Source organism: Mesoplodon bidens (genome assembly GCF_964165515.1).
Source record: "Mesoplodon bidens genome assembly, chromosome: 16".
Lineage (NCBI taxonomy): Eukaryota > Metazoa > Chordata > Mammalia > Artiodactyla > Ziphiidae > Mesoplodon > Mesoplodon bidens.
The window spans coordinates 2,770,562-2,792,663 of NC_138173.1; the positions used below are offsets into that span (position 1 = coordinate 2,770,562).

The following is a 22,102-nucleotide window of genomic DNA, read 5'->3' on the forward strand; positions in this document are numbered from 1 at the left end:
CCAAAAGCTAGACAAAAGAATCACTAAACTTTCCACTTATGATCACCTATTTTTCTGTGTCCTCAGACTGAAGCTGCTCCTAGAAGCTCTCAGGCTCCTGCACCCACCTGGTTTATATCCTCAACTTCCCTGTAGAAATGCCCTCTTCACCTTGATCTGCACATGACCTCTGGTTCTGCTCTAGGTGCATCAGTATTCCCATTGCATTTTCTGGTCCGCTTGTCTGAACCATCCAGATACTTACCATTTCTAAATATAAATTAATGTTCTCCACACTACACCCCCAGTAATCACCAAAGTTTCTCATCAAGGAATCTAATGGTCTTGCATTTTTGCCCCATTCTTCTTGTAAGAATTACCATATAATCACCTTAAAGTAAGCTGCCATCTTGACTCCGTGAGGCTTTAATTTTTCTTCTGTATCTCTTAAAATGCAATACCATCCATTTGCATATTATTAAATCATACCTCCGGTCATTGTCATTAAAAGAATTACCTTTTAGAGAAAGAGTGTTTTGAATATTATTACTAGAAAAAGGTTTTATAGAGTATTTTTCAAAAGAGTCAGCTTTTCTTACCTAAACAATAAGTTATCCATGTCCATCAGGGAAATGTTTGTGATCAAAGGTGATTTCTATCTGGAATCTTTAACTTTGCTTCAATCAAAGTGAAATTATAAGTATTATTACCATTAAAATCTTATCATTTATAAACAATAATTGCTAATATTTATTAACTGCTCTTGAAGTGCCAGATTCTGAGCTAAATACTTTATATTGTTTCCTTTGGTCTTTAGTATCCAGAAGGTGGATAACTGTTGTTAGACCTCTACAGACAATGAGATTCAGTATTAAGAGAAGAGGTTAAGTAATTGACCTGTTTGTTGTAACTGGCAGAGCTGGGCCTCAACCCCCATCAAAGCTGATGACATAGTCCTTATTCCCAATAACTATGCTCTATAGCTGTAAAACCTGCACTAAATTATCTCTACGCTCTCTATTTGGAAACACAAATAATGTTTCCTCTCCAAGTTATTCACATTCTGGTTTATTTAAAACTGAAATAAATGGATTGAAATGTCCAGCATCAAGCAAACAATTTCTTAATATCAAGGGTTGGGTATTAATTATATCATATTTACCAAATAAACATATACATCTTCATAGTAGTTGTCATAAATGTCTGTATTTTCATTTATTAGTGATTTCAGGGCAAAAGTCTTTAAATACCAAGTGTTGCTCCAAGCACAGGCACATTTGCATTCATCTCCTCATTCTGCCCTGTTCTCATTATTTGAGTCTGATTCTTCTGTTTCCCCCAAAGGTATGTACAGAGTACATACCTTTGCACCACAGAAATAGGAGGATAATAAGCAGGTAATAAAGCTTAGCTAGAAGAGTGTGCATTAGTTCCAAGAATCAGGTAAAACCACTGATGAATTATCATTTGAAGGATGATTTTTTAACTTAAAATAGCTTATTGAGATGTAATTCACATACCATACAATCTACCCATTTAGAGTGTACAATTCAATGATTTTTATTATATTCACAGATGTGTGCACCCATCACTACAGTCAGTTTTAGAACATTTTCATCCACTGAGGAGAAAACCCATACCGTCAGCATCCACCTTCTATCCCCCATCCCCCGGCTCAGGTCTGAGCAATCAGCAGTCTACCTTCTGCCTCTATAGAATTCCCTATTTTGGATTTCCATGTGAAGGCAATCATAACTTACGTGGGAAAGCCATTAATTTTGCCAGAGCTAGACTAAGTGATTTTGGCAGATAAGCATGGCATTCAAATGTATAAGGGTATTTGTCCATGTTCTTTCAGATGATATTCCTTTAGGTGCCTCTCCCACACCTGTTGACTGGGCTCTAAACCTTAATTACTGTCTGTTATTATCTGTTTGTAAGTATTTCCCACTCTCTAAATGGATATGTAATGTTGGGGTCTGTGTATCCTTTTCTTTCCAAAGCCCAGAATATGATTGATTGATTGATTGATTGTAATGAAAATATTGAATCGAAAGGATTTATTTGGCAAGATTCCCAGCATTATAAAGACATTCTGGGTTTGATTTAGTGGAATTTCAGAGTTGTACTGGCAAAATCATTGGATAGAGTCATGCACAAAATGCTTTAGATGGGACTTTATATCCTTGTTCCTATCTAGCTATAAAATTAATTATGCTTTGTAGAAAGGCTATCTCAAAACTGAATGGTGTGTGTTTTAATATTTTCTGGGATGCACTCTAGAATGTCACCTCACTTTTTCTTATCTCATTTTACCCTGGATCAACAGAGCTCAAGTAATTCATTTATTCTCTAAACCGCGGCCTCAAGCCATACACCCTGGCGGGACTCAGGATAGGTCAGGGGAAAGATGGTAAAGGAAACCTTCCCTGACGTCAGGCCCTTTACATTCTAGAAGGAAAGCAGACATTGACCAGAGTGTCATGTAGAGAAACGTAAACCCCAGCCATGATCCAGTGCTATAGAAGTAATCACTGCAGGTAAGGAGAAACTGAGGAAGGAGCCCTTTGGCTGAACTCCTGGATGTGGCTAGAGTTTATACGAGGTTAAAAGTAAAGGTAAACAGCTCTCCAGGCAGAGGGGACCATATATGTAGATGTCCTTTAGCTCAGAATGACAAGGGCCCAGGATAAAGCTTCAGGGGATGCTGAGGTCACATAACAGGGGATGCTAAGGACCTTGGATTTTATTCTGTGTGTAACATGAAGCCTATCACCTATCTTAAACAGGGTGAGTCACATTATTTGATTTCTGTCTGGAAAACTTTGAATATCCCCAATTAGGTTCAGAACTAAATCTAATTTACTTTAATAGAGCTGGACTGCTCTCACATTTTATTCAATAAATGGAGGCACTGTGATTTTACGTTCCAATTTTATCCCCTGAGTTTTGTCTTAAAATTAGCTCTCTTAATCATTTAATGAAGTGATCTCCTTAAACTAGCTTAAAAATTCCCTCAGAGCTCCAAACGTCTGATTGAAGAAATAAAGTTAAAAAGAAACACCTTTGGACTCAAACCATTCAAATTTCAGGAGAAATTTTACATATAAAAGGAGAATGTTGATAAAATAGGGGCTAGTTATATCTTATTATTAAAAGATATTTATAAGTCTCAGGTGTTGAGGGAAGAATGGGATTGCTGAGCTGACCCTAAGAAAATCGATATCTCTAGACCAACGTTGAGGAGAGGTTTCCCACTGTCCCACCATGGTAACCTGCATTAAAAATCTGAGCACTGAGAAAATCTTTAAATTCAGTACTGCAAGGACAGAAAACTGTGAGAAGCAAAATCAGTTAAAGGAAAATGCTCTGATGACAACCACCAACCTGGAGTGACATAAACAACATTCTTCTCTGCCCCCAAATATCTGAACCATAATATCTGGATGAGTTTGTTTTCTCTTTCTATCATGTAAAACTTCATCAGTGCTTGATTTATATTAGCTAACCAGCATCTTATTCTAGGAAATGGAGATGTATTCTTAATTTTTTTCCAGGTTCCAAGGATCTCTAGAAACTATCTGCAACCGTGCATGTTTGATTTCATTGTTCACCATCTTAGTTTCTCCTTAAGATCATGAGCCTTTTAATGCGCTGTTGGATTCCCTTTGCTAGTATTTTGTTGAGGATTTTTGCATCTATGTTCATCAGTGATATTGGCCTGTAGTTTTTCTTTCTTTGTGACATCTTTGTCTGGTTTTGGTATCAGGGTGATGGTGGCCTCGTAGAATGAGTTTGGGAGTGTTCCTCGCTCTGCTATATTTTGGAAGAGTTTGAGAAGGATGGGTGTTAGCTCTTCTCTAAATGTTTGATAGAATTTGCCTGTGAAGCCATCTGGTCCTGGGCTTTAGTTTGTTGGAAGATTTTTAATCACAGTCTCAATTTCAGTGCTTGTGATTGGTCTGTTTAAATTTTCTATTTCTTCCTGGTTCAGTCTCGGAAGGTTGTGCTTTTCTAAGAATTTGTCCATTTCTTCCAGGTTGTCCATTTTATTGGCATATAGTTGCTTGTAGTTATTGCTCATGATCCTTTGTATTTCTGCAGTGTCAGTTGTTACTCCTCCTTTTTCATTTCTAATTCTATTGATTTGAGTCTTCCTTTTTTTCTTAATGAGTCTGGCTAATAGTTTATCAATTTTGTTTATCTTCTCAAAGAACTAACTTTTAGTTTTAATTGATCTTTGCTATTGTTTCCTTCATTTCTTTTTCATTTATTTCTGATCTGATCTTTATGATTTCTTTCCTTTGCTAACTTTGGGGGCTTTTTGTTATTCTTTCTCTAATTGCTTTAGGTGTAAGGTTAGGTTGTTTATCTGAGATGTTTCTTGTTTCTTGAGGTAGGATTGTGTTGCTATAAACTTCCCTCTTAGAACTGCTTTTGCTGCATCCCGTAGGTTTTGGGTCATCATGTTTTCACTGTCATTTGTTTCTAGGTATTTTTTGATTTCGTCTTTGATTTCATCAGTGATCTCTTGGTTATTTAGTAGTATATTGTTTAGCCTCCATGTGTTTGTATTTTTTTACTGTAATTGATATCTGCTCTCATAATGTTGTGGTCTGAAAATATACTTGATATGATTTCAATTGTCTTAAATTTACCAAGGCTTGATTTCTGACCTGAGATATTTCACCCTGGGTAAGACAGTTTTCAGTATTTTATTTATCACGCCTCTTCTTAATATCCCAGAAGTAGAAAGGACTACTTGCCAAGAAAAGCTTGAAAGCCACTACTGTTCTCTACAACTACTGCCTATCTTATATTTAAATATATTGACAACTCAGTGCTAAAATTGGACATTCATGGGAAAAAATGTCTGTTCTAAAATAATTTTTGTCCTTGAAGGAAAAAAGGCTTAGGAGGTTTACTTATTCTGAAGCTACAGAAACCCCAATGGAAATTTAGATTATCTTTTCAACTACCCATGTTAAAGTGCTGTACTTGTTTTCTACATGAAATCTTATTCTTTAATGCACTTACTTGATTTTTCAACTATTGCTTTCAACCTTCTCAAATCTGTTATATAAGAACCATAAGTTTATGCAGTTACTTCAGGGATTTATTTTATTTCCATCCACATAAGTTTAGCTTACTTATTTTTCTTTATTTTTTCTATCTTATTTGGTCAATTAGACAAAGCACTGTTGCAATATTCTTGTCAGTTTACTGTATTCTGTTAATTGTTTAGTATGCACTTTCACACAAAGAGGAATATAATGACCCCTTCCCCATCAGGCGTATACACAGTCTGGTTTTTTGTACCAATTTGTGTATGTAGTCTCTCCAGCCATGCAGCATCCAAGGGATGGAAATACATAATTATCTACTGTTTGGAACCCTAAGTAAGAATTTCTACCATGGGCAGCCCTGCTACACACTGGAGGAAATGCTTTCTTAAGGAATCACCAATCTTAATTTAAAAAATTGAAATTTTCAAAGTCAACTGCTATTAATTATTGCATGTCACTGAGAAATTGTAAACAGAAAAGTTTCTTGGGAGGACAATCTATTTGGTAGAAAAATTCCAGGGGTCTATTTTAATTCTATTTGGTGTCCATTCACATGCTGTTCATAACTTGTATAGTTTCCTAACTAAAGGCTGTGTATTTAATTTTTGAGATTAAAAAGCACGATATATGATTTTCTCTTTTCAGGGGGGAGCGGAACATAACATTCCAGTTGTCGTTTCAAAAATCTCCAAGGAGCAAAGAGGTAAAGTGTTAAGAGGGCTGTCCTGTGAGTCACTGTCACTGAGGAACAAGACAATAGTTAGAATCATAAATTCGTATGGGACTGACCAGCTGGGTTCCCATGACCAGGCAGCACGTGACGGTTCTGACTGCCAAGTCCAAGTCCTTTACCCTCCCGGCGGGCAGGGAGGGAAGACAGTAGAGCAGGTGGCTGTGTGTGAGCCAGAGATTGCATGACTGCACAGTGTCTCATTAACAAGTAAGCGTAGAAATGGCTCTGATGCTTACAAGTCACATCAGTTACAGGCAACTCCAGTTATATATATTTTTTCAGTTTTCATATGCAATTTAACTCAGCCCTTCATATGAAATTTCATCCAGGAAAAACTCTGAAGATGTAAACCAACTGTTACAATGACCAAAACCACTGAGACAGCCTAGTGTCTAAAAAGGAACAGGGAGCTCATTCCATTGCCGATGGAGTGAATGTCTAGCTCTAAACGTGTTCATAGATGCCTTAATGCTCTCATAAGAACATGAGAACGTTTAGTCCTCCATCCAGACGCGCGGCCAATTTCTGGCAACTAAGATCTGAAATGATAGAATGAAATGCAGCTATCACAGCATGTGTTTCAATTCAGCTCATGTTTCAATCATAGGAGTTGAATCATGTGATTGGTTTTGCATTTCTATTACCTGTGGATCTTTTAAGATGCTACCCGTATAAAACAATTCAGTTTTTTCTCTTTATCAGTTTTGACTTTATTTAATTAAAAACTCTTTCATCTGTGTGAAGAAAGTAGACGATGCCTAATCAATGGTCCTTCTCCATTCACAGCTGAGCTCTCAGGACTGCTCTTTATCGGGGACGCAATTCTGCAGGTATACACCTTACCATTATTTTCCATGTGCAACCAAAACATAAAGTCAATTCACAATATACCACGTGAAGCTGTGTCTCCCTTTCCATTGCAGATAAATGGGATTAATGTGAGAAAATGCAGACATGAAGAAGTGGTGAGTGTCCTTTACTTTTTCATAATATCATAATTTTCCCCATGTGCAAATGCGGATTTAGGGCATTGCTGGAAACTTTCCATTTTAGTCATTAGGAAATATGACGCTGGTCCAGTGTGCTATCAGACTGTCGGATAACCTCTTACTTGGTGTTTGGTTTTTGGTTTTTGTACATTAGAAACAGATCAGTGAGTATCACTAAGAACAAAATGTAATTCAAAGAAATACTTAAGGAGGGCCGTTTGCTATGTTTTCCAGTTTTTCAGTTAATTCCTACTAGTCCATGTCCACTAAGTGTATGTCTAGGTGAAATATATCTCTAAATCTTTGCAAATGTTTAGAAGCTTATAAACAATAAAATTTATGTTTGTAAAATTTCACCTAGTAGCTGGGGCAATGGGAAGAGCATGTAAAGACCGTGTGTGTGTGTGTGTGTGTGAGAGAGAGAGAGACAGAGACAGAGACAGAGACACAGAGACAGAGACGACATTTAGAGATGCTTCATCTCAAGGCTCACAGGTTCAGCTCACTAGACAGCTACACAGAAAGATCAGCCGTGTCTACCGTGGTATTTTCTTGGATGTTGGTCACGTGCAGATTTGAAGCCCGGCCTCAGATACTTTCATTCACTCAGCTTATGTGACCCAGGAATTTGTATTTTAACAACGGGCCCAGCAGTTTCACTGTCAGCGGCCTCTAATCTACACCTTGGGAGAAGCTGGCAGGTTGAGCAGCTTCTGTGGAGCTGAGAGAGGACATAAAAAATGATGCAGAAAAGAGCAGCCGGTGTCGGGCGTTTGGGAAACGTTTTTCACGGCTAATTCAATAACATTCATAGAACCTTCCCTGAATCTCCATATCAGCTCACAGGGGAAAGGAGAGAGGAGAAAATATGCGTAAAGGTTTGTACTCAAGGGTCAAACAAAATGAAAATACCGTAAGCCTTTGGCTTCTCGCAGCTCCAGTTCACTTGGTTTGTGAAGACGTTGCCCTGCTACTATTTGGAGAAAACTCTTCTGATATATTTACATATTTGAGGCCTCAAAGAGGCAACTCCGAGCATCTGAAAAGCCCCAGCTCCACAAGCAGAGCTGCTGGAGAGCGTTCTCTGTGGGACAGGCAAGGTGTGTCCATATTCATCGCTCGGTTTTTCTCTCAAAAATCCTACTTGATTTTTGAAAAATCACCCCGTGGTGAACCTCGCATAAAATATACGTACTTCAGATCTCAGGCTTATGTCAAATAGGTACAGGGAAAAGCAATATTTGAGAACAGAGTTTTAGACAAATGAGAAGCAGCACATCACAGACCACTCGGCTCTGAATATCCACAAATTTCAAATATAGCCCTGTAAGCAAAGATATTTTAACTGTAGTCTTTTTTCAAAACTACAACGTGATTTTAAATCCATTGTCCAGGGAGCAAAAACAAGTGCATTCTCTTCCCAAACCGCACGCTGTTCCATGGAGTCCTGTTTGCAATTTGCCCTTCAGAGGCAAGCAGCAAGCTTACACTTACTGTGATGAGGCTTTGATTAAACAGAGCCACGTGGCCTGAAGGATTAGAATGCGCTAATCATGCCACTTCCGAATGGTGTTCATTCTGTTTCAAAGAAGAAGGTTTTAAGATTGTATTGCAAATTGCACGTGGCCCTTCACAACAAACTTTTACTCTTTTGAGAGGTTTAACCATATCAGCTTTGAAGTGAAGGTAGTGATATTCTTATTTGCTTCCAGTCTTTCACTTTGCAACAGTGATTAGGTGCTTTTGTCTTCACTGCTAATTATCTAAGCAAACAGACTGACTTACACCTCAGTGGGACTGAGATATTAATTAAATGTTTAAGAAGGGACTTATATGGGCAGAAAGATCACCGCAAGCTCAGAGGTGTGGATGGTTTTAAGTACCATGCTGACGGACCGCATTCCTCATTCCAAGTCAGGGCCCCCAGAGACCCGAATTCAGAAAGCAACCCCGGAAGGTATGACAGTAAGCTGTTTGTGCCTGTGACTTTCTTTTATTCACCTACACTGTTCACTGCCATTGTTAGAAGTCTGCATCACTCGTAGATGCCTTCAACGGTGTAGCCGTAGCTTCTGTGATGGAGCTAGCTACAGGCTTGATCTGTGTGGCCGGGGATCCCTGCTCTCCGCGTGGGCACTCAGTGGACTGTTGTTAACAGATTCTTTAGCTAAATAACTAGAATTAGGTCATCACGGCATCTGCGTCTGTATGCTTCTCCTGTCTGAGTGTGCGATCATCAATTCTGGGCTTCACCCACACCACCCCGGGCATTCTTCTTGCCAGAAGATTGTGAAGGAAGAAAAGCTACCAGTTTCCTGACCAAGAAAGATTAGAACAGGTGCCAGCTTTGAGACCGAAAAAGAGTTTCATCTGTTTTTTGTTTTTATGGTCTTACTGATAGAAAACATTAGATAATTAGAACTGCAAATAACCATCACCCTGATTCTGAATTTGTGACTTTGAACCAAACTCTAAAATTGTGTAATTTTTACAGGAGCAGAATGAATAACTCAGATTATTTAAGTTAAAATGATATATTCATGCAATGAAAACAAATTTTGATAAATGAAATACAAAATGTTGTTTAATAACATTTTAATTGTTATGATATATGCTTAACTTAATTCAAAATTTTCATTGGAATTTTCTTTTTCAGCTTAGATTAATCAGAAAATAAAATTACAAGAGTTACATCATATCATCTGAAAATGAGGCATTATTTTATATATTGGAACCATTTAGGAGATTTTATGAGTTATCAAGGAACATATTTAGGATGTGATATGGGAACATAAAGCATTTTAGATCTTGGCAAAACGCTTAAATTGTCATTGAGTAACATATCATGTTTCACCTAACTGCTAACAATTCTCAATTTGTTTTCAGTTTGGAAATAGGTTTTTGGTTTTTTTTTTTTGGCGGTTCGCGGGCCTCTCACTGTTGTGGCCTCTCCCGTTGTGGAGCACAGGCTCTGGACGCGCAGGCTCAGCGGCCATGGCTCACAGGCCCAACCGCTCCGCGGCATGTGGGATCTTCCCAGACCGGGGCACGAACCCGTGTCCCCTGCATCGGCAGGCGGACTCTCAACCACTGCGCCACCAGGGAAGCCCTGGAAATAGGTTTTGAGGTCTAATGGATTAAGATTTTCCTCCAGAATTCTGACTGCAGTGGACTCTTTTTCTTTGAATTAACTACCACAGAGGAAAGCCATACATGAAATCACTTGACTTTTAATATTTCCCACCAGTTTGGGAAGGTTTAAGCGCAAAGACAAAAAGGTGTTAACTATTGTTTATTGTATCTCTGATTTTAAAAAGTAATAAAATATCTAGAACTTGCCTAATTTACATCCTTAGGTTTTCACTGACACCCTTAGGAGTTCCTTCTCTGCTGGACCCACAGGTCTGTCCCCTAATTAGGCTATGAATAGAGACAGCCCAGGTGACAAGTTCATTAACTGCATGCTCTTTACTCCTGGCTACTGATTCCCATCAAATCCCTATCTGTTGTCCTACACAGACTAAAGACCCGTTTCACAGCGCCCTCGATCATGAGACAAAGCCAGGCCAGATAAACCCTTCCTTAGTGGAGCACCAGCCAATTCCCACCCAGAGGAATCTGCAGGGAGGACACACAGCAGAAAGCCCAGGTAGACCCTGTGTACAGAGAAGAGGGAGTGACCGGCGGGGTAGAGACAGGCGTGTGGACATCACCACCCCCCAACAAAGACGCTCCCCCATCACTCTCCTGCCCCACACATCAGAGTGAGGAGGGGAGGTGTGTGTTATCCAGATTATACAGTTCTCACATAGCTGACATTTTATTTTCAGAATGATCAGACTGAAAGGCAAGGAGAAGATGTCTGAGGATGGAAATTTGAACACCTAAGTTAGAATTTTTGTTACAGGTATTTTCCAGATGTCTGATGATCATAAAGGGCCTACATTTCTCTGACCCTCATTTTTTATCTGAAAGATGAAGCGTCTGAAATAGATGTATTTTGCAGCTCACTTATGAGAAAGTGCCTGGGAATGTGTGTGTTTTTTTCTCTTTTTCAATTTTAATAGACTTTATCTTTTAGAAGCCTTTTAGGTTTACAAAATAATTGTGCAGAAAGTTTTCTCCCCATCTTGTCTCACACAGAGTACCCCCTCTTACTAAGATCACAGACTGCTGTCGACATTTCTTACAGTTGGTGAACCCCTACTGATGCATCACTTTTTTTTTTAACATCTTTATTGGAGTATAATTGCTTTACAATGGTGTGTTAGTTTCTGCTGTATAACAAAGTGAATCAGCTATACATATACATATATCCCCATATCTCCGCCCTCTTGCGTCTCCCTCCCACCCTTCCTATCCCACCCCTCTAGGTGGTCACAAAGCACGAAGCTGATCTTCCTGTGCTGTGCGGCTGCTTCCCACTAGCTATCTATTTTACATTTGGTAGTGTATATATGTCCATGCCACTCTCTCACTTTGTCACAGCTTACCCTTCCCCCTCCCCATGTCCTCAGGTCCATTCTCTACATCTATGTCTTTATTCCCGTCTTGCCCCTAGGTTCTTCAGAACCATTTTTTGTTTTGTTTTGTTTTTTAGATTCCATATATATGTGTTAGCATACGGTATTTGTTTTTCTCTTTCTGACTTACTTCACTCTGTATGACAGACTCTAGGTCCATCCACCTCACTACAAATAACTCAATTTCATTTCTTTTTATGGCTGAGTAATATTCCATTGTATATATGTCTCACATCTTCTTTATCCATTCATCTGTCGATGGACACTTAGGTAGCTTCCATGTCCTGGCTATTGTAAATAGAGCTGCAGTGAACATTGTGGTACATGACTCTTTTTGAATTATGGTTTTCTCAGGGTATATGCCCAGTAGTGGGATTGCTGGGTTGTATGGCAGTTCTATTTTTAGTTTCCACACCCAGTTTTCCCCATTATTAACATCCCACATTGTTACATTACATTTCTTACAAGGACTAAACCAGAACTGATACATTATTATTAACAAAAGTCTATACTTTCTTCAAATTTCTTTAGTTTTTACCTAATACTTCTTTTCCTGTCCCAGAATTGCATCCGGATTACACGTCACATGTAATTATGTCTCCTTTGGCTCCTCTGGGCTATAATAGTTTCTAAGAATTCTTTTTTGATAACTGTTACACTTTTGAGGGCGACTGGTCAGGTATTTTGCAGGCTGAATCTCGATTTGGAGTTTTCCAATTTTTTGTGTGTGATTAGACTGGGCTTATGTGTTATCACGTGTACCTCCCATCATGACTGCATCACCAGCACCTGGATGAGGAAGAGTCTGCCAGGTTTCTTTTTTTCTTTTTTTTTCTTTTTTGCAATACGCGGGCCTCTCACTGTTGCAGCCTCTCCCGTTGCGGAGCACAGGCTCCGGACACGCAGGCTCAGTGTCCATGGCTCACGGGCCCAGGCACTCCGCGGCATGTGGGATCTTCCCGGACTGGGGCACGAACCCATGTCCCCTGCATCGGCAGGCAGACTCTCAACCACTGCGCCACCGGGGAAGCCCATCTGCCAGGTTTCTTACTCTGTGGTTCTTGCTCCCTTTCCATGCTGTGCTCCTTGGAAGGAGATCCTATGCTTAGTGTGGAACATGCTCTACCTCCACAGGGGTGGACTGTCTGCATACATTCCCTGGAATTCTGCTCCATAGGAGATTTGTCTATTCACCTCAATTTTTCAAATTTCTTCAGTCGTTTTGACAGATCAGTGTGGATTGTGGATACTTCTTTTATACTCTGGGCTGTAAGCTCTTCCACTTGGTTTTAGTGTTGCTTTGAAAAGTCCTTGGGATTTTTTTTTTTTTTTTGGAGCACTTTCTCAGTTTCTGGCGCTAAAAGATGTTTCAGGCTCATCTTGTACATTTCCTGCCAGTCCAAGAATCAGCCATTCCTCCCAGAGGCCCTGCTTCGCTTTGTTAGAGAATGTTTGAGAAACCACATTCTGGGAGCTGGCGTACTCATTGCTTGTGGAGTAGCTGTGCCTTCTAGGCCCCTCAGCTCACAGAACAGGAGGTGTGTATGTGTGTGTACTGAATTGCTCACATACCTACTCTGTACCTACATTAAGCTACACGTGAGTTTACATGGCTGCCGCTAAGGGAACCCGTCATCACACACACAGTCCTAGCCTCCTCCCCTTGCTTATGTGGAGCCTCCCACCAACAGATGCTACACCATCTGCCGTCTGCTTATTTAACTGTTCTAATCCAGTACATACGTACAGCAGGATCAGGACAGTTAACCCACTCCCTAGTGGGAAAACTTGACTAGGCAGAGGATTGATGTACTGTTCTTTTTTGCCTTTAGTCTTGCAGATTTCATTAATTTCCAGATTCACTTAGGTCAGTTCCACTCTCCTAAGCCCTTCAGTGAGGTTCTTTCAGATGTTCGTAATACATTCAGATTCTCTTGTCATATCCTGCATTCAATTGTGATATCCCTTAACCGCCAAAATGATTTTTTTAAAGATTTGCACACATTAAGGCTCACTCACCTTATAGCTGCAAATTCTACAGGTTTTGACAAGTGCATAATACCATGTGTCCACCATTACGACGTCCTACAGAATAGTTTCACTGCCCTCAGCTATTTCCTCCCCACATCATGGTCCTCCAGAAATGACCATTTCACTGTCTGTATAGTTTTGCCTTTATCAGAATGTCATATAATTGAAATCATAGAGAATATAGCCTTTTCAGAATGGCTTCTTTCACTTAGCAACATGCATTTAAGAATGATTCATGTCTTTTAGCTCTTGATAATTTATTTCTTTTTGAGCACTGAATAATATTTCATGGTCCAGACAATGGAATATTAAGCAACTTCACTACAGTTTTTAAAAAAATCTATCTACCTATTGAAGGACATTGTGCTTACTTCCAGTTCGTGGTGATTATGAATAAAGCTGTTATAAATATTTGCAGGCAGGTTTTTACATGGACGTAAATTTTAAATAAATTGAGTATAACTTAGGAGGTGTATTGCTGAATTATATGGTAAGATTATAGCTAGTTTACAAGAAACTGCCAAACTGTCTTCCAAAATGGCAGTACCATTTTGCACATCTACTAACAATAAAGGAGAGTTCCCATTGCTCTGTATCCTTACCAGCAATTGGTACTTTCAGTTTTGTGGATTTGAACCATGTGTGCAGTGGTATCTCATTGCTATTTTAATTTACAATTCCTTAATGACAGATGATGTTGGGCATATGTTCATATGCTTATTTGCCCTCTTTGTATTTTCTTTGGTGATGTCTATTCACATACCTTGCCCACTTTTAAATTCAGTTGTTTGTTTTCATATTGAACTGAAAAAAAGCACCTAAACTAGAAAGTTTTCCTGGTGTGTTCTGTCACATATTTAATGAAGGAACGGAACCAATCCTCCACAGTCTTGTCTAGAATATACAGGCAGAGGCAACACTTTCTAAGTCATTCTTTGATGCCAGCATTATTCTAATACCAAAAACGATTTTAAAAACATTACAGGAAAACAAAATTAAGACCAATACATCTTAACAAATTTCTTTATATATAATTGGAGATAGCTCCTTGTTTGTATTGGCTACCACATCAAATATATGTTTTTTTTTTTTTTTTTTTTTTTTGCGTTATGTGGGCCTCTCACTGTTGTGGCCTCTCCCGTTGCGGAGCACAGGCTCCGGATGTGCAGGCTCAGCGGCCATGGCTCACGGGCCCAGCCGCTCCGCGGCATATGGGATCCTCCCGGACCGGGGCACGAACCCGTATCCCCTGCATCGGCAGGCGGACTCTCAACCACTGCGCCACCAGGGAGGCCCCAAATATATGTTTTAAAAATATTTTCTCCCTCTCTGTGGATGGGTTGCCTTTTAATTTTCTTTAAAAGTATATCTTGCAGAACATAACTTTTTTTTCTCTTTATTAATTTTATTTATTTATTTATTTGGCTGTGTTGGGTCTTCTTTGCTGCACGCGGGCTTTCTCCAGTTGTGACGAGCGGGGGCTACTCTTTGTTGCGGTGCGCGGGCCTCTCATTGAGGTGGCTTCTCTTGTTGTGGAGCACGGGCTTCAATAGTTGCAGCACGTGGGCTCAGTAGTTATGGCACATGGGCTTAGTTGCTCCGCGGCATGTGGGATCTTCCCAGACCAGGGCTTGAACCCGTGTCCCCTGCATTGGCAGGAGGATTCTTAACCACTGCGCCACCAGGGAAGCCCAGAACAGAACTTTTTAATTGTAATAAAGTCCAACGCATGAATTATTTCATGGCCATAAAGATGGCTTTATTTCCTTCTTTAAGTCCATGTGACTTTATTTTACATTATTGTCATATTACACTAGCCTGGACTTCCAGCATAATTTGAATATTCATTGTGAGAAAATATGTCCTTTCCTTGTTCCTGGTCTCAGTGGGAACGGGTCTGGTTTCTCATCATTAAGTATGATATTAGCTGTGGGTGTTTTGTAGATGTTCTTTATCAAGTTGAAGAAGTTCCCCTATATTCCTTGTTTTCAGGCAGTCTTAATCATGGATGTACGTTGAGTTCTTTCAAATGCTTTTTCTGCATCATTTGATATGACCATACTTGTTGTGTTCTTTAAGCATTTGATGCATAGGTTACATTGATTGAATTTACACTATCGAATCGTCCTTGCTTACCTGGAGTAAAACCACCTGGTTGTGATGTACAATTCCTTTTATAGATTGTTGGGTTTGATGTGTTAGTAACTTTTTGAAGGTCATTGCATAAATTCTGATAAGATGTATTGGTCTTAATTTTGTTTTTCTGTAATGTTTTTAAAATCGTTTTTGGTATTAGGATAATGCTGGCATCAAAGAATGACTTAGAGAGTGTTGCCTCTGCCTCTATATTCTAGACAAGACTGTGGAGGATTGGTTCTGTTCCTTCATTAAATATGTGACAGAACACACCAGGAAAACTTTCTAGTTTAGGTATTTATTTTCGGTTCAATTTATTTAATACATATAGGCCATTTCAGAGTATCTATTTCTCCTTGTGTGAGTTTTAGTAGTTGTGTCTTTCAAAGAATTGATCCATGTCACCGAGGTTATCAAAGTTGTGGGCATAGAGTTGTTTGTAGTGTTCTACTATTAGCCTTTTCTTAATGTCCATGGGGTCAATAGTGATGACCCCTCTTTAATTTCCAATACTGGTAATTTGTATCTTCTCTATTCCTTGATTAATCTGGTTAGAGGTTTATCACTTTTTATTTATCACTTTAAAGGACAGGTGTTTGGTGTCATTGACTTTTCTCTGTTGTTTTTGTTTGCTTGTTTTCCATTTCACTAATTTCCTGTGTGATTTTATTATTTGTTTTCTTCTTTGTGCTTTGGGCTTTGACTGCTCCACTTTTTCTATTTCCTATAATACAAGCTTAGATCATTGACTTTAATCATCTTTATGAATATATGCATTTAATGGCATAAATTTTTCTCTAAGCGCAGCTTTCCACAAATTTTGAAGAGTTCTATTTCATTTTTATTTAGCTCAAAGTATTTGTAAATTTCTCTCCAAACTTCTTCTTTGACTCCTGTGTTATGTAGAAAGGTATTCTCCAAATATTCGGGGACCCTCAAGCTATCTTTCTGGTACTGCCTACTAGTTTAAATTCCTTGTTGTCTGGGGGCATAGTTTGTATGATTTATATTCTTTTTGATTTGTTAAGTTTTGTGTCGGGCCTAGAATCTGGTCTATCTTTGTGAATGTTCCATATAAGCATGGGAGGAATATGCATTTTGCTGTTTTTGGACAGAGTGTTCTACAAAAGATAGGAGTCCCTCCTTATCTGCAGTCTCACTTTATTTGGCATCAGTGACCCAAGGTCAACCACAGTCCAAAAATATTAACTAAAATATTCCAGAAATCAGCAATTCCTAAGTTTTCAACCGTGCGTCATTCTGAGGACGGTGATGAACTCTCACTATGTCAGCTCCGTCCTCACAGGACGGGAATCATCCCTCCGTCTGTGTTCCAGTTCAGGCACTCAGCAGTCACGGGGGTAGCAGGTCGACCGTCTCCCGGGGTCACAGTGCTTGTGGTCAGGCGACCTTTATTCTACGTAATAATGGCCCAAACGGCACGCAGAATGATGCTGGCAATTCGGATACACCAAAGAGAAGCTGTGAGGTGCTTCCTTTAGGTGAAAAGGTGAAAGTTCTCAACTACATAGAGGGCAGTAAGGACTCTCCCATCAGTGAACCTGTGAAGAGGGAGAAGGAAATGTGTGCTACTTTTGCTGCTGCATCTGGAGCTGCACAAGTTATAGTCAGTGTGTGATGAGTGCTTAGTTAAGATGAAAAAGGCTTTACATTTGTACAGGAAGATATTTTGAAAGAGAGAGGTCACGGTCGCCTGACTTTTATGGCAGGATATTGTTCTAGTTGTTCTATTTTATTATTAGTTACTGTTGACAGTCGCTTACTGTGCCTCCTTTATAAATTCAGCTTTATCACAGGTATGTATGTACAGGAGAAGACATTGTATATACAGGGTTGGGTACCATCCAGGGTGTTGAGCATCCCCTGGGGGACTTGGAATGTGTGCCCTGGGGATAAGGGAGGGCTGCTGTGAACCAGTTTGAAGGATAGTGCTGTTTACTTCAACTGTGTCCTCACCGAATCGCTGCCCGTCTGAGCTCACAATTCTTGAAAGAGTGCTGTTGAGGTACACAACTCCAGTAGTGGAGATGTTCGTTTCTCCTTTCAGTTCTATCAGTTTTTGCCTCACATTTTTTGATATTTTGTTGTTAAATGTTTAGCATGACTACATATCATTGGAGGTTCTACTACTTTATTATTATTTATTTCCTCACTTTAACCTAGATCATTTTTCTTGTTCTCAAGTCTGCTTTGTGTGTAATTGATATGTCTCCTCCAGCTATGTTGATCAGCGTTAGCAAAATACATTTTTCTATATGCCTTTAACTTAAACCTAACAGTCTTTATATTAAAATGTTGGGTGGTTTTGGTAGAACCTAGAGTTGGGTCTTTTATATCCCATTGACAGTTTCTGTTTTATAATTGATATATTTAGACCTTTCAAATATAAAGTAATTACTGATAAACTGTATTAATATCCACCATGTTTAAAACTCCTTTCTATTTGTTGCATATTTGTTCTTTGTTTCTCCCATCACCACCCTAATTCTTTTTTGACTTCTTTGGTTTAAATTAAGCTTTTTATGTAAAAGAGTCCATTATATTTCTTATCTTATTGTATCAATTATACTTTAAAAACATTAAGTGTTTGACTTAGAGTTTCCAATATGAATTTTAAATGAATCCACATGAACTTTCAAATAGCCCTGTACTGCTTCTTGCATAACTCAGGTACCTAATAACAGAATATCCCTGATTTATCTTTCTCATATATTATGGACATTGTTGTCATTCATAGCACTTACTGTATTCTTCAATAAAACCATACATTGTTACTATTATTATTTTAAACTAAAACTTGTTTCCAACAAACAAGAATAAGAAAAATAAAATATTTTACTTTCATTTATTCCTTCAGCTCTTGCTTTCCTTATGTTGATCTGAGTGTTGACATATTTTCCTAAACCCTAAAGAAATTCTTATAACACTTCTTGCAGTACAGGGCTTCTGGTAAGGCACTCTCTGTTGATCTGAGTGTTGACATATTTTCCTAAACCCTAAAGAAATTCTTATAACACTTCTTGCAGTACAGGGCTTCTGGTAAGGCACTCTCTGTTACTGTGTATCTGATACATTTTTTTATTTCTCCACTTTAGAAGAATGATTTCACAGGATATAGAATTCTGAGTTTATGCTTTTCTATTTCAACACTTTGAATATTTCACTTCACTCTCTTCTTGATTTCATGATTTCTGATAAGAAGTCAGCTGTAATCCTAATCCATGTTCCACTATAGGTAAATTTTCCCCCAACTCAATGGCTTATTTCAGAATTTTTTCTTTGTCTTTGATTTTCTTCAGTTTGAGTTTCTGTAGTAAGTACCCAAGAGAAATAACATATAGCCACACAAAAACCTGTACACAAATGTTCAGAGCAGCATAATTCATAGTAGCCAAAAAGTAGAAACAACACATTAACTGATGATGGATGAACAAAATGTGGTATATCCACATAATGGAATGTTATTTGATAATAAGAAGAATAAGTACTGATACAGGGTAAAACATGGATGAACCTTGGAAAACACACTAAGTAAAAGAAGCTATTCACAAAAGACCACATATTGAGTGATTTCATTTGCATGAAATATCCAGGTAGGCAGATCCATAGAGACAGAAAGTACATTAGTGGTTGCCTAGGGCTGGGGCAAGGGGGTCATGGGAAGTGAGTGTGGATGGGTTCAGGGTCTCTTTCGGGTTGGCAGAAAATGTTCTAAAATAAGATCATGGTGATGGTTACATAGCTCTATGTATATACTAAAAACCACTGAGCTGTCTACTTTAAATTGGTGAAATCTTAAACAAACATCTTAAACAATCCATCATTTTAAAATCACATTTTTTGTGTGAAGGCAACTTTGCTCCTTCCTACCTGAGCATGTTTCTCTACCCATTGCTTCAACTTTGTGAGCCGATACCTTCCAACATGCTCATTTCCTATATGTTTAAAAAATTGTCGTCTATCATGCACAACAAACAAAACTGAATAGAAAACAACAAGATATCACCATAAACCTATTAGAATAACACGACCCAAAGAATCAACAGTACAAAATGCTGGTGAGGATGTGGAGCAACAGGAATATTCACTCATTGCAGGTGGAAATGCAAAATGATGAAGCCACCATGAAACACTACTCGATGGTTTGTTACAAAATGAAGTATTATCATACAACCAAGCATGCACATTCACAAGTATCTACCCAAGAAAAATGAAAACATATGTTCACACAAAAATATGTACAGGAAGTTTTAGTGAAGCTTTTATTCTTAATCACCAAAAACTAGAGCCAGTCAACAAGTCCTTCAACATATGAATGGATAAACAAACTATCCTACTACCACAAGTGGAATACTCTTCAGTAATAAAAAGGAATGATTGTCTCAACCAATGCATAAAAAACAATTGACAAAATTCAACACCTTTTCCTAATAAAAATAAGAAACTGGGAATAGAAGAAAACTACCTCAACATAGTAAATGCTTTATATGGAAAGCCCACTGTTAACATCATACTCAGTAGAAAAAGACAAAAGGCTTTTTCTCTAAGATCAAGATAAGAAAAGAATGCCTACTTTTACCACTTCTACTCAACATAGTACTAAAAGTTTTAGCCATGCAATTAGGCAAGAAAAAGAAATAAAAGACATCCAAATCAGAAAATAAGAAAAAAGAATATCTCTGCTCACAAATGACATGATTTTATTTTTAAATTATTTTTGGAGAGTTTAAATTTTACTAAAAGGAAAAAGATAATAAAGAAACTGTCAGGTAAAATATAGAATTACACTGTGCTATGAAACCACTCTTTATGTAAGCAATTGTCAGGATTCTTCTACTTCTGAGATTTAGTTGGAAACTTAGGAGTAGAGGGATTGGTAGAGATGCTTTTCTTCTGGGCCCCAGCAATACTTTGTCTACTGTGAGTCTTAGTGGCTCTGAATTAGCTACTTAATACAGATGACATAATTTTATATGTAGAAAATGCTAAAGAATTCATTAAAAACGATCAGAACTAATAAAAATCTCATAAAAGTTATTGGATGCAAAATAAACTCACAAAAATCAGTTGCATTTTTATACACTAAAATGAACAATCTGAGAAGGAAATTAAGTAAACAATTCCATGTATAATAACATCAAAAAGAATAAAATATTTAGGAAAAAAAGGGGATCAAGGAGTCAAAAGATTTGTATACTGAAGACTACAAAATGTTACTGAAAGAAATAAAGAAGAAATGGAAAGACATCCCATATTCATGAATTGGAAGATGTAATTTTGTTAATATGTCAACACAACCCAAATCAGTCTACAGATTCAATACAGTCTCTAACAAAATCCCAATGACTTTTTTTTTTGCAGAAAAAAATAGAGAAATAGAGAAATCCATCAAAAGACCACAAAGATCAAACCATAAAGGACAATGAATAGCCAAAACAAAATTGTTGGTCTCACACTTTCAAAACTTATTATAAATCTACAGTAACAAAATTATGTGGTACTGGCATAAAAGCAGATATAAACTGATGGAATAGAGCAGAGAGCCCAGAAATAAACCCTCATATGTATGGTCAAATGATTTTTGACACAGTTGCCAAGACCATTCAATGGGAAAAGGACAGTCTTTTCAACAAATCCTGTTGGACCCTTCCCTTTCATGGTATAAAAAATTAACTCAAAGTAGACCAAAGATCTTAATGTAAGACCTAAAACTATAAAACTCTTAGAAGAAAACAGTGGAAAAGCTTCAAGACACTGGATTTGGTAATAATTTGTTGACTATGACACCAAAACACAAGCAACAAAAGGAAAAATAGAGACATACAATGGAATACTATTTTGTCATAGAAAGAAAGCTAATCCTGTCAAATGGGGCACCTGAATGAACCTTGAGGACATTATGCAAGTGACAGAAGCCAGACACAAAAGGTTAAATTCTGTAGGATTCCACTTATATGAGGTCTCAAGTGAAGTCAAACTCATAGGAACAGAAAGTAGAATGGTGTTTGCCAGGGGAGGGGTGGGGGAGAGGAAATGGGGAGTTTTTTAGAGAAGACAGAGTTTCACTTTTGCAAGAAGAAAATTTTCTGGAGATCAAAACAATGTGAGTATGCTTAACACTACTGAACTGTACACTTAAAGTGGTTAAAATGGTAAACTTTAGGTTATGTGTATTTTACCACAATTAAAAATGTAAAAGAATGAAGAGGTCACATAAAAATTCAGACTTGTGGCTTTTCCTGAAAAAGTTAGATGCTCTGGCAGCTCTAGGCCCACGCATCTTCCCTGTTTTCCACAGTCTCCATCCTTCCTTGCCCGCCTGTTTGCCTGTTCCTTAAATTCGATGGTTATTATCAGCCATTTCATTCTTCTCACCACTGAAGCGACTCTCTAATCACCAGTTTGGTGTTTTCTGTTTTGTCTTGCCTTTAAGACTTCTGGGATAATGCCCTTCTCTTTCTCCAAAGTGTAAATTGTATCCATTCAGAGTATACAGTTGACCCTCGAATGAGGCAGGCAGTGGGGGCACCTACCCCTCCACCGCCCAGCCCACCCGACCCCCAGCCCCGTGTAGTTGAAATCTGTATTCTGCTCTCTCGGCCTCAGAAACAAAAGAATTGATCT

General features: G+C 38.3%; 1 protein-coding gene across 1 annotated transcript in view; it reads left to right on the plus strand.

Annotated features, from left to right (window-relative positions):
- Window positions 1–22,102, plus strand: part of SNTG1 (syntrophin gamma 1) — a 399,274-nt gene that overhangs the window by 246,701 nt on the left and 130,471 nt on the right. Inside the window, exons 6-8 of the mRNA XM_081258736.1 lie at window positions 5,691–5,748; window positions 6,565–6,608; window positions 6,702–6,743. Of these exons, the coding sequence (XP_081114862.1) occupies window positions 5,691–5,748; window positions 6,565–6,608; window positions 6,702–6,743 (144 nt within the window). The remainder of the gene's footprint in view (window positions 1–5,690; window positions 5,749–6,564; window positions 6,609–6,701; window positions 6,744–22,102) is intronic.